Genomic DNA, 14,933 nt, shown 5'->3' on the forward strand with positions numbered 1-14,933 from the left:
TAACCATTATTTTATATTAATATTTCTATGAATAACTTTTTTTAGATAGTGTATATATGAGCCCTAACCCTTTACTTGAGGCCTTCAGTCACACTAACCCAACAAACCCAAATTTAGGCTGCACTTGTGTTTACTTTCAAATTGTAATATGAGTGCAAGTTAGCGGGGGGCACGATATTGCAATATCGAGCCCACGCTAACAATAGCACGCCACTTGTAATCCAGCCCAATATCTTTTTAATATAAACATTTCGGAGTAAGACTCTAAGGATCATTTTGTAGTTTTACTTTTCGTTATTATGCAGCTCTGAAGGAAATGCTAATGTTTCATAAATAAAAGATAACATTCCTTATCACTAACTACACCAGTACTTTTGAGACATGCATTACTAAGATCAATCTTTGATAATTATATATTTGACAATGCATTTAAAGAGCTTGTAACTGCTGTCGGTGCTATGTCACATCAATTTGAGGTAGAACAATAAAACTGAGTATTCACAAGGCATAGTACATTGTGAAATATATTAAAGATACAATTAGAGCACAAACCTTACAAATAACAGGCTATAAGTGTCAGGGTCTATTTTTCCCATATGGGATCAGCAAGCCAATGAGGCATGCTGTAATTCTGTATTAGTTAGTGCAAAGCAATGTTTGCTAAGGATATTTCTGTGGAATTATAGGGCTCGGTGTGTGATGATGATATCTATATATAAAATCCTTCATTATGATCAAATATCTAGGCAGGACTTTTGCTGTATCTGTTTTATAAAATACATTTAAATAGACAGATATGTCTTTAAAAAAATGTATGATGCATACGAAGCTATGTGTTTAAACATGCTAATGTTTATAAATTAAATTTGATTTTGAAGTTAACAGGAAGTACAATGGTTCTTTAAAGGGACATGAAACCCCAAATTTTTCTTTAATGATTCAGACAGAGCATACCATTTAAATAACTTTTAAGTTTAAAGGGACATGAAACCCAAACATTTTTGAGAATACAATTTTAAACAACATTCCAATTTACTTCTATTTTATTCTTCAGATATCCTTTGTTGAAGAAATAGCAATGCACATGGGTGAGCCAATCACACGAGGCATCTATGTGCAGCCACTAACCAGCAGCTACAAAGATATTTCAACAAAGGATATCAAGAGAATGAAGCAAATTAGATAGAAGTAAAATGGAAAGCTGTTTAAAATTGCATGCACTTTCTAAATCATGAACGAACAAATTTGGGTTTCATGTCCCTTTAATTCTATTATCAAAATTTGCTTGGTATCCTTGGTTGAAGGTACAAAAATGCACTAATGGGAGTAATGCCTTTAAAAACACTTTTATTGGTTTTGCAGACTTTTCTGTTTTGCAGGAAATTAATTATCTGTGGTAACTGAAAAGCGGTGGTGCGTTATTTTTGAAAATGTTGATGTCCTTTTTAGTTACCAGAATTACATATCAACTTTTTATAATTTTGCATAACATCCAAACACAATATTATAGTCATAAATCAACGTTCTGATACATGTAATTGTATTTTATGTCTATACACGTTCCATTGTTTAAAAGTGTAATTTAACTTTTTGTAAAATGATTATATATAATTGTGGTCAAAGGTGCTGAATTAGATAAAGCCAAAAAGCATGAAAAAAACCAATGCAAACTGTGTTTGTGATGGACCGGAATACTGCTGGCGAGGGGCCTGAATGAAAACCGAACCCCGCCCCCCCCAAAAAAAACAAAAAACAAACATAAGAGAGTTTTCAAAAACTAGGTTTTTCTTATAAATTGGAAAAAGCTGCAAAAACCTGTGCAAAGCATTTTGCATATTTACAGTATGAACTGGAACAGACCCCAGCATTAATTTAATTTTAGTTACAGGTTTGTATAAACTATTCAGCACCAGTTAGAATATTAATGCTTCATTTCAGTATTCCATACACAGCTCGTCTATCCTAAATCTGTGTAACTGCATTCCCTAAGTGAATAATCCACCAAAAGTGTCCAGTCTGGCAGGTTTAATTTATTGCATTCATTTGTAGCTAAGCTGCAGTATTTATATAGCTAACTTCCATAGTAACAATTAGCATGTGCAAAATAAAAAAACAGATGAAACTGATAATCTAGGAGGTTATTTCTGTGAAATATACAATCACCAGCTATTGTCTGTGCTATATCTGTATTATGTAATAATTACAACTTTGCTAACTCTGAGACTCATTATACTACAACCTAGATATAATAATACCTGTTTATGAAACTAATATCTTACAGAAAAAAAACCAACATTCTGAAACATTGCGGATGTCATAAAGATTTGTACACGCCCCTTGTCACAGGAGCTGCGTTATTCCCGTGATGGTTCATTCTTTAACTCATAGAACAACCTACACTGTGAATGCAACACAAAAACAAACAAATGAAAAAAATGCCTTTATAAATTAACACCAACCCACGGTGTCAGCTTACAAATAGTGATAATCAACCACAGGACAAGATACTTCACAAGGGCAATACAGCTTTTATGAATTCCTTATGCTAACTTGAAATGTAGGTGAAAAATCCTGACAACTCCCCTAGAATACTTCAGATCGCCCATGACCGCCCCTGGAGACACTTTCCATTCTTTGCAGCGAGACTGTATTACCATAATAAAACAGACATGGAAATATCTTACCGTTACAAACATTTACCGCATTGTGACTGTGTTCTGATGTGCAAGATATCACGTATTGTACACATCAACCTCAATGGTTGTCAAGTCACAGCTGCATGCTGTCATACACTGGATAAAAACATCTGCTATACAGATAAGAGAAATCACAAATACGTTCAGTGGCAGATATAAATAGGGAGAAGAGGGGGATTGTAATTAAAATACCCGAAGTGGTGGGTCCCTATTAGTATAAACATCTGCCTAAGATATATAGGTTTGTTGCAGCCTTTGTTATATAGCATCCCAGATTAAAGAATCTGTAACGATATCGGCACACCTTGGTTATCTTTAAAAAAATTAAACAAAATATTTCTGTTGGTTCAATAAATTGGATAGAAAACGTTAAAAGCACAAAGTGATATGGGCATAGGGCTTGCACACAAGGTCTTTAGAATAACCCTGGTTTATTGTATTCACTATCAGAAACTTCCCTCAAAGGAAAAACTAACACCATTAGACAGTAGTTTAGATCAAACTCATATGTAGTATTTATCTTTCTTAAGTTACTAATTCTGGTAGATTTCTACACACTGTTCAAATTACAACATGGTCTAGAGCTAATTCCCCTTTTCATATACTCCACTTTCATGACATTAGATTCTAAACAAATACACACCTCTTAAACTTTTCTGCTAACTTTTTCCATATTGGCACTTGTTTATGTCTAAATGCTTTTTCAGTCTCCCACATTCTACCATCTGTTGGCATTTCTCAAAGTACAGACTTTACTCCTTTTGTCTCTTTTCACACTGCATACCAAGGTAAACTAATAAACTCATTTGGCTTTAGCATCACTCTTACGAGGATACACAAACCTACTTCTTACCACCTGCAAATTTCATCATCCACTTTTTCAACTGGCTACGCCCCCTTAGGAGACCTATAAATGTTACTCAGGAAACCTCTAAAGATGTAGTAGTTACTATCACAACACCTGTCAAATTACCTTCTATACCCATTCTATTTAAGCTATCTTTAAGCATTTAAGGACTCCATAAACATAACTACTAACACCACCAGTCAAGGCTGCTGCTATCACCAGTGACCCATGTCAATCCTGAATATGAGCTGAACTCTCCTATGTCTAGCTCTCAAGCAAGCACATGTATCTGCATTCTAATGGAATATGATATAAACAAGGAAATGAGACCTAAAGACATCTAAGAAATGTATATCTAATTCCAAATATATATAAAAGATACATATATGATAAAATACTGCAGCCTATCTGGCAATAGCATATGAGCATGTGCTGTAAACAAAAATGATAACTGATACTGTACAATGAGCAAATTATTTGATACAAAGAGTATTATACTTACCGAGATGTGTATTCATTATCTTTGCACAGTATTTACACATTGCATCTAGATCATTCAGCTGCCCTTGTAGGAATGAAATTTGGGCTTCTAGATCTTCTTCCTGAATACAATTAGAAAAAAACAATTACATTAAAGACCTGTCACTTAATGATTTTTATATCCTTATATGATTATATTAATTTATATAAATTTGCATTTTTGGATACCAGATGTCCTCTGCAATGTCAAACTAATTTTTTATTACTATCCACTAAACATTTGGATTTGTAGACATTAATAATATGGGGAAAAAAATCAGAGGAACAAAAGATCCGCCTATGTTGCCTACACGCTTGATTACATTGGCAAAGAACATGAAGGAGCCTAAATGTCACGAAAATTACTGAGAAATATCTGTTATTAACTTCTAAATCGTTCTTATCTAAATGTATCAAGAATGAAGAAACTGCATTCGAACTCTTAAGGCCTAATGAAATACAGTAATTTATCAATTTTAGATCATTTAACCAACTGAACTTTCATTTTATTCAAGAGCATTTGGTTCTTCATCAATATTAAAACAAAACTTAAACTAACAGTAGTTATAAGAAAAACACTTTGGGCTCCATTTATCAAGCAGTGATATCATCTTTGGAGCCCCAGCATTTCTTAAAGGACCAGTAAATACAGTAGATTAGAATAATCGGCCAATGCATGATAAAAAGACAATGCAATAGCACTTAGTCTGAACTTCAAATGAGAAGTAGATTTTTTTTCTGACAAAATTTAAAGTTATGTGTATTTCCACTCCCCCTGTATCATGTGACAGCCATCAGCCAATCACAAATGAATATTTGTATATTCTATGAATTCTTGCACATGCTCAGTAGGTACTGATGACTCAAATATTGTAAATTTAACAAGACTGTGCACATTTTGCTAATGAAGTAAATTGGAAAGTTTTTCAAAATTGCATGCTCTATCTGAACCATGAAAGACCGCATCTACTTAAAGGGCCATAATACCCAAATGTTTAAACACTTGAAAGTAAGTGATGCAGCATAGCTGTAAAAAGCCGACTAGAAAATATCACTTGAACATCTCTATGTAAAAAAGAAAGATATTTTACCTCAAAAGTTCCTCAGTAGCCACCTCCCATTGTAAAGGATTTCTAAGCAGCATATTAGTATGTCTGTCCTGGGACAGCTGAAAGGATGAGCCTCGTGCACTCTCATATTATTTCCCTATTCAGATTAGTGAAGTTTACAATGAAATCTCATGAGAGTTAAGTGAAATCTCATGAGATCACAGTAAAAGAGTTCATGGCCTCAGCACTGCTGATGCTGATTGGCTGCTGTTCATTTCTTCATTTCTTTATTTTTTTTTTACCTGCAGCTAGGAGCAGCTGAGTATAACTTTTTACACAGAACTTACTCTGCTGAGCTGAGATTGTGAGGTAAAATATCTTCCTTTTTTACATAGAGATGCTCAGGTGATATTTTCCTGTCAGCTTTTTACAGTTATACTGCATCAGTTTCAAGTGATTTAGCATATGAGTATTATGTACCTTTAACTTCTAATGTGTGGCGAACTGAAATCATCCTAATCTAATTGGGGCTGACTGACAGCCACCTCCTGCGCAAAATTGGCTGCATGCGAGCAGGGGGCAGCATTGCACAAGCAGTGGCTTGTGCAATGTTAACTGTGTGTAGACAAGGTTCATGACAGTGAACCTTGTCTGGCCAACTAATGATAAATGGAGCCAATAATTTAAATATTCAGTTAGTAGACACAAGTGTCCTTCTAATCTCTCTCTAAAAAAAAAGTATAGTGCATACTTAAAGGGAGATGAAACTCAAAACAATATTTTGTGATTGAGACGGAGCATAACATTTTTAAAAAAATACAATTTAGTTCTATTATCAAATTTGTTTTGTTCCCATGGTATTCTTTGCTGAAGATACAGCATACTTAGGTAGGGATCTGAAGCAGTACATGGCAGGAAATAGTGCTGCCATCTAGTACTCTTGCAAATGGATAACATTCTTGCAAAACTGCTGCCATCTAGTGCTCCAGACACAAGCACGCTCCTGAAGTTACATCCCTGCTTTTCAACAAAAGACAATGAAGAACATTTGATAATAGAAGCAAATTAGAAAGTCATTTAAAATTGCAGACTCTATCTGAATCATGAAAACATTTGATGGGGTTTAATAAACATTTAATAAGACATAGATATTTTAAAAATGAATATCAAATAGAGCAGACGTTTTACAGACTACATATAATATGAGAAACAAGATAGGATTTATATTAACAAATTAACACGTTTCTTTACACTCAAAATATTGACCTACTAGCATTTGTATATATATATTCTTCCTGGATTGGTAACTACGCTAGTTTTAGATTTTCATACCAATGAATAAATCACAATCTCTACTTTTGGAATGTTCTATGAAACAAATGGAGTATATGTGAAGCACAGTTGATCTGATAATATGTTTATAGAGAAACAGAAGAACACTGCTGAGCAAAACATCCAGATTGTTTGTGGTACCTCAAGGTCATAAGAGATGGGAGCCGGAAGCAAACTATGCACTGAGCAGATGGTTGTGACTACTGTGCAACATCAGAGTTTATCCACAGCAAAAGTGTGGCAAATCCTCAAGTCTTAGGACTCATTCTAAGAGTGCTCTTACTGTTTGAACTTCAGAGGTGCAGGGGTTTATAGCAGGTATATGTAGTATACAGAGGCGTAACTAGAAACCACAGGGCCCAGGTGCAAGAATCTAAGAAGGCCCCCCCCCCCCAAAAAAAAGGTGAATTTGATACATATCTTTTTTTTTTTTTTTTTACATTTAACACAGAAAAAAAATGTGAATCAGATTACATGTCTGCAAAAGAAGGTACCCTGTGCCCACAGTCTGTGATATGGTCTGAGCCCTATTACTGTACAGGTGGCCCTCGTTTTACAACGGTTCAATTTAAACTGTTTCAGAATAACAACCTTTTTTTCCAGTCATGTGAGTGGTATTGAAAAGCATTGAGAAGCAGAACATTTATTAAAATAGCCAGTAGATGGAGCTGTCCGCTTGTGTTGCAGCAAAGCCAAGCAAGCTGAAATTAATCAGTTTAACCAGACCTGAGCTATTGAGCAATTTTCAAAGGAACAAGATCTTCCTGTCTATAAATCAGTCCAGATTGGAATGCATAGAAAGAACTGTTTGCAGAAAAATGCAGTGTTGTGTGATTATTTTATTAGGTTTATAATACTGTTTAGCAAATGTTTTTGTTCATTTAACTTAGTTTAATTATATATTATGTGTTGTGTGATTATTTAATTAGGTTTATTATTCTGTTTAGCATTAAAAGTCTTCATTTCAAAGCTTTAAAAATAATGTATTAGGTGTTACTTATGACAATTTTGAGAGGAGCCTGGAACCTATCTCCCTCACTTCCCATTGACTTACATTATAAACTGGGTTTCAATTTACAACGGTTTCAATTTACAACCATTCCTTCTGGAACCTAACCCCGGCGTAAACTGAGGGCTACCTGTATATAGTGACACTGTTTAACCCACCAGTACTGTATCTAGTGAGTCAGTGACACATTCTGTAATCTGCCGGTGAGATAGCTGGCCTGACCCTACCCAGTTCTTTATAAAGTGGTGCTGTATAGTGACACTGTTTACCCCCTCCCCCCATGATGTAGTAACAAGGTCTGTAATTTGCTGGTTCCACAAACATACACATACATGCATAAATACACACATAGTCACATACATACATACACACACATGCATAAATACACACACAGTCACATACACACATACATGCATAAATAAATACACACACAGTCACATACATACATACATACACACATACATGCATAAATAAATACACACACAGTCACATACATACATACATACACACACATGCATAAATGCACACACAGTCACATACATACACACACACACACATGCACATACATACACACACATACACACGCATAAATACACACACAATCACATACATACATAAACACACACATGCATAAATACACACACAGTCACATACATACATACATACACACACACATGCATAAATAGACACACAGTCACATACATACACACACACAAACTTACACATACATGCATAAATACACACACAGTCACATACATACATACACACACACACACATGCATACATACACACACAGAAACATACATACACACACAAACATACATACACACACACAAACATACACATACATGCATAAATACACACACAGTCACATACATACATACATACATACACACACACATGCATAAATACACACACAGTCACATACATACATACATAAACACACACATACATAAATACACACACATTCACATACATACATACACACACACATAAACACCAATGGGTAAAACAGAAAGACTAACCCGTGTAGTCAGAGACACTAGTGAAGCATCATGTCACACTCACATGATATCATTGCAGGCAGTGGCAGGTCAACGTTTTTTTTATTATTTTTTTAAAAAAATGTTTTTTTTTGGAAGCTGGGCCCCCACGCTTGGGGGCCCAGTCGCAATTGCGACCTCTGCACCCCCTGTAGTTTCGCCCCTGGTAGTACAGCAGCACAGACATACTCTCAAATGCTCAAATATTACAAGACAGATCTTAATCCATCCACAGAAGCTGCTTTTGGCAAGAAACTGTTTCAGAAAATAGCAAATGAAAGTAAATTTGTTAATTAATCACACAACTGCGAATTATACTACTTTAGAAGTCTCAGCTGTTGAATCCGCGGCAACAATAAATCATTAAAATATAAAATAGTTTTTTTACATGCTGTAATATTCCCCTATTAACCTCATTTAGCTGGGGGGGTTTATACCCGACTGGTAAAAAAAAATGAATACAATACTAAGAAAAATAGATTATTTTTATCTTGTGGGAAAAAAAATCAACTAATTTAGTGACACTTGCTATGATTTTAAAGCATTATATTATTATTATACTTTATTTATAAAGCGCCAACATATTCCGCAGCGCGTATCATTATGAATGTTTTAATCACATCTATATCAAATGCAATAAAAGTGAAATATTTTATATTACCTTAAGAGTGCATGTGAGTGTGGGAAAAATATAAAACTTTAGCAATCTGTAATACAGAGTTTTAAAAAGGTTCCAGACAGCAGTAAACCTCATCCACACTGACATAGAAGATGAATTAGCAGAACACTGTTTTAAAGGGATGCCAAATTAAAGTTTTTCTTTCATGATTCAGATAGAGAAGATACATTTTTAGTCAACGTTCCAATTTACTTCTTTATAATTTTGCTTCAATCTCTTGGTATTCTTTATTGAAGGAGCAGCAGTGCACTACTGGGAGCTAGATGAACACATCAGTAAGCCAATGAAGATGTATATATATATATATATATATATATATATATATATATATACACACAGGTAGCCCTCAGTTTACGGCGGGGTTAGGTTCCAGAAGGAATGGTTGTAAATCGAAACCGTTGTAAATTGAAACCAAGTTTATAATGTAAGTCAATGGGAAGTGAGGGAGTTAGGTTCCAGGCCCCTCTCAAAATTGTCATAAGTAACACCTAATATATTATTTTTAAAGCTTTGAAATGAAGACTTTAAATGCTAAAAAGCATTATAAACCTAATAAAATAATCACACAACACAGAATATATAATTAAACTAAGTTAAAGGGGACAGTCTACCATAGAACTGTTATTGTTTTAAAAGATAGATAATCCCTTTATTACCCATTCCCAAGTTATGCATAACCGACACAGTTATATTAATGTACTTTTTACCTCTGTGATTACCTTGTATCTAGGAACTTTTTTCCAGCCCCCTGATCACATGACTGTGACTGTTTATTATCTATTGTCTTAAATTTAGCATTGTTTTGTGCTAAATCTTAAATAACCCCCTGTGCCTGAACACAGTGTTATCTATATGACCCACCTGTACTTTCTGTCTCTTTGTGTTGAAAAGAGATTTAAAAAGCCTGTGATAAGAGGCAGCCCTCAAAGGCTTAGAAATTAGCATATGAGCCTACCTATGTTTACTTTAAACTAAGAATACCAAGAGAAAAAAGCAAATTTGATGATAAAAGTAAATTGGAAAGTTGATTAAAATTAAAAGTCCTATCTGAATAATGAAAGTTTAATTTATACTAGACTGTCCCTTTAAATGAACAAAAACATTTGCTAAACAGCATTATAAACCTAATAAAATAATCCCACAACACAGACTTTACTTGCATTTATCTGCAAACAGTTCTTTCTATGCATTCCAATCTGGACTGATTTATAGACAGGAAGATCTTGTTCCTTTGAAATCTGCTCGATAGCTCAGGTATGGTTAAGCTTGCTTCGCTTGCATATCTTTACTGCAACACAAGCGGACAGCTCCACCTACTGGCTATTTTAATATTTTAATCAATGCTATGCTTCTCATAGCTTTTCAATAGCAGTCACATGACTGAATAAAGGTTGTTATTCTGAAAAGGCACAAATTGAACCGTTGTAAACCAAGGGACACCTATATATATATATATATATACACAACCACTAATCAGCAGCTAATTCCTAGCTCCTAAACCTACATAGGTATGTTTTTCAACAATGGATACCAAGAGAAAGCAAATAAAATAAAATAAGTGAAAAGTTGTTTAAAATTGTATGCTCTATCAATCATGAAAGAAACATTTTGGGTTTAATTTCCCTTTAAACTTGAGTAACATCCGTGTTAAATGTTTAATTAAAAATAATAAAACAATAAGGCAATATACATTTTTTATTGTGTCTGCTTTTGCGGTTAAAATATTTCAGATAAAAAGGGGATATGAACCACCACAACAAAGAATATGAAACACAAAATGGGCTTTTGTGATTCAGAGGATCCATTGTACTTCTGTTTCTATGATATTCTTTGTTAAAGAGATCCCTAGGTAGGCATCTGGAGCACTACCTGGCAGGAAATAGTGCTGCCATATAGTGCTCTCACTGCTGCAATTACAACCGATGTGACAAGCTACCCCAACCTTATGTCTCTGCACCCTAAACCTGTAGACTGTGAGCTCTCCGGAGCAGGGCCCTCTTCCTCCTGTACTAGATTTGTTTAGTTTTGTTATGTTTTGTATTTTATCACAAATCCTTGTCATTGTGTACTCAGCGCTACGGAATTTAGCGGCGCTATACAAATAAATGATAATAATAATAATAAATGGATAACATTCTTGCAAAACGGTTGCCATATAATGCTTTAGATACAGGCATGCTCCTGAGCTTACATCCCCTACTTTTCAACAAAAGATACCAAGAGAACAAAGAAAAATAGAAATAAATTAGAAAGTTGTTTAAAAATTGCATGCTCTGTCTGAATCATGAAAGAAAAAAAATTGGGTTTAAAGGGATAGAAAAGTCAAAATTAAACTTGCGAGAATTAGATAGAGCATGCAATTTTAAAACACTTTTAAAATCACTTATATTATCAAATGTGCTTTGTTCTCTTGGTATCCACTGTTAAAAATGAATACGCACATATCCTACACTAGGGGGAGCTTACTGCTGATTGGTGCCTGCATACAATTGTCTCTTGTGATTGGCTAACTAGATGTGTTCATCTAGCTGCCAGTAGTGCAATGCTGTTCCTTCAACAAAGGATAATAAGGGAATGAAGCAAATTTAATAATAAAAGTACATTTGAAAGTTGTTTAAAATTGTATGTTCCTGTCCGTTTAATTTCCCCTTAAATTATTTTGAGAAATACATTTTAACTGCATCATTTTAACTGGATTTGTATGATAATAGTTATTATGTAAGTAACAGAAAAAACAGGGCAACATATGAAACATAACTGTGCTTTTAAAAGCCTCTGTTGAATCTGTTAAAAGCTCGTCATCGCAGATTTTAAGTACAGTATATATTTGTCACAATATAATACTGGTTACCATAACAACCCTGTAGTCCAGAGCATTTTCTTCTCTGCACATAAACAACTTCCTAGATATATTATTGCTTCCTTTATAGGAGGTCACATAGCTTTGCAATGAATACTGTTGAACAATCTATAAAGCAATAAGACCATTAGATGAAAAATAATATTTAGAAGATTGTGATTTTTTTTTATGTAAATACATTTACTGATCAAATATATGTAGATCAATTAAATCATTGATTCTGAAGAAATCAAGATGTATATCTTCAATAAACAGTCATATAATGCAGAATATTTATGTGATATCCAACAGGGTTGCTCATTGTAGTTAAAGTTAAATTCACTGGCCCAGGTTTGTTTACATTGGGAAGGAGGTATTTAGGTTTTTTTCTGGTATTTACAGGCCAGTATGCTGATAACTTGTCTAGGATATGAACCATGGTGCAGCAAGGGAGTCGATAGGTATATGCTGCCAAAATACAATGTTGTTTATATATGAATACATCAGCAACTAAGCACTGCGTTGGAAAACATTTGCATACAAAATGATGGTATAAAAATCATTTAACAATGTTAATGTGTAAGCACAAATTCAGAAGACTTTGCAAATCATGTGCAGTTAAGGGATAAACTCTGTGAAATTGCAATCTACATCATATTTAAAGGGACATTATACACTCTATTTTTCTTTCCATAAATGTTTTGTAGATAATCCATTTAATTAGCCTATACAGGTTTTTTTTAAAATGTATAGTTTTGCATATTTTTAAATAACATTGCTCTGATTTTCAGACTCCTAACCAAGCCCCAAAGTTTTATGAGAATACCGAAATATACCTACTCCAGCTTGCTCATGTTTGTGTAAAGAGTCTTTTCCTATGCAGGAAGGGGGAGTGTCTGTTTTTCACACTTGCAGTGGGTGTTCTAGCAGCCTTTTTAGCAGAGCTAAATTGGGAGCTTCTAAGTAAGTTTTTAAACGGTTTTATACTGGATTTTTATATCAGTAGCTGTGCATATTATTCTTTATAGTAGTGTCTATTACATGCAGTTATATGAAAATGGTGGCAGCAAAAACAAGCAAAATAAATGTTTATTGAAATGTTTTCTTTTCTTTTATAAAACATTGTAACCTAGATAATAAGTGAAGAGAAAAAATGTTAGCACTGACGAGTATTAACATTGATCAAGTTCAATCAATAGCGTTTCCATTTTTGTCCTTACATTACAAGTCCAAATTACATTTTTTTTGTTTGCCGTCAAACAATAGTCTAGAGCATGCTAATATCTTCATGTCTGATACAGTGGGTGCGCTAAATCACTCACATATCAGATTTCCAAAGAGAGCACAGTAAAATTCATGTCAGATATTTCATGAGCTCCAAAACAATCCACTCATGTAGTGAAATTCTCCATTTAACTTCTCTGATATACTATTTTAATGAAACACAAGCATAAAAAAACAAAATTTATGCTTACCTGATAAATGTATTTATTTCCGGATATGGTGAGTCCACGGCTTGAGTAATTACTGTTGGGAATATCACTCCTGGTCAGCAGGAGGAGGCAAAGAGCACCACAGTTAAATTGCTAAGTATCACTCCCTTACCCACAACCCCCAGTCAGAGAAAAAGGAGTAACACAAGGTGTAAAGGTGCCTGAGGTTATAGTCAAAAGAACAACTGTCTAAAACTAAAGGGTGGGTCCATGGACTCACCATATCCGGAAATAAATTTATTAGGTAAGCATAAAATTTTGTTTTCTTTCCTAAGATATGGTGAGTCCACGGCTTGAGTAATTAATGTTGGGAACCAATACCTAAGCTAGAGGACACGGATAAATAGGGAGGAACAAGACAGGCAGTCCTAAACAGAAGGCACCACCGCTTGAAGAACTTTTCTCCCAAAAGAAGCCTCAGCCGAGGCAAAAATATCAAATTTGGAAAATTTGGGAAAAGTATGTAGAGAAGACCAAGTTGCAGCCTGGCAAATTTGTTCCACAGAAACTTCATTTTTGAAAGCCCAAGAAGAGGAAACAGCTCTTGTGAAATGAGCCGTAATTCTCTCAGGAGGCTGCTGTCCAGCAGTCTTATAAGCCAAACTAATTATACTTTGTAACCAAAAAGAAAGAGTAGTAGCAGTAGCTTTCTGACCTTTACGTTTCCCAGAGAAATAGACAAAGAGGGCAGAGGACTGGCGAAAATCCTTAGTCGCCTGTAAGTAGAATTTAAGAGCACTTACAACATCCAAATTGTGTAACAAACGTTCTTTGGAAGAAGGATTAGGACACAAAGAGGGAACAACAATTTCCTGATTGATATTTCTATTAGAAACAACCTTAGGAAGGAAACATAACATAGTACGAAGAACCGCCTTATCGGCATGAAAAATAAGATAAGGGGAATCACACTGCAGAGCTGAGAGTTCTGAGACTCTTTGAGCAGAAGAGATAGCAACAAGAAACAAAACCTTCCAAGATAACAACTTAATGTCTATGGAATGCAATGGCTCAAACAGAGCCAGCTGTAAAATTTTAAGAACAAGGTTAAGGCTCCAAGGAGGAGCAACAGACTTAAAGACAGGCCTGATTTTGACCAAGGCCTGACAAAAAGATTGCACATCTGGCACATCCGCCAAACGTTTATGTAGTAAAACTGATAAAGCAGTAATCTGACCCTTCAGGGTACTGACTGACAATATCTTCTCCAGGCCTTCCAGAAGAAATGATAAAATTCTAGGAATTCTAATTCTACTCCAAAAGTAGCTTTTGCATTCACACCAATAAAGATATTTACGCCATATCTTATGGCAAATCTTTCTAGTAACAGGCTTGTGAGCCTGAATCATGGTCTCAATGACCAACTCAGAAAAACCAAGCTTAGACAGAATTAAGCGTTCAATCTCCAAACAGTCAGCTTCAGAGAA

General features: G+C 34.7%; 1 protein-coding gene across 3 annotated transcripts in view; it reads right to left on the reverse strand.

Moving 5' to 3' along the window:
* The window catches only part of TBC1D5 (TBC1 domain family member 5), a 1,730,009-nt gene that overhangs the window by 125,619 nt on the left and 1,589,457 nt on the right, over window positions 1-14,933 (reverse strand). For all 3 annotated transcript variants that reach the window (XM_053714215.1, XM_053714214.1, XM_053714216.1), the window contains one exon: window positions 4,046-4,145. In XM_053714215.1, the coding sequence (XP_053570190.1) occupies window positions 4,046-4,145 (100 nt within the window). The remainder of the gene's footprint in view (window positions 1-4,045; window positions 4,146-14,933) is intronic.

This window comes from Bombina bombina, chromosome 5 (genome assembly GCF_027579735.1).
Source record: "Bombina bombina isolate aBomBom1 chromosome 5, aBomBom1.pri, whole genome shotgun sequence".
NCBI lineage: Eukaryota > Metazoa > Chordata > Amphibia > Anura > Bombinatoridae > Bombina > Bombina bombina.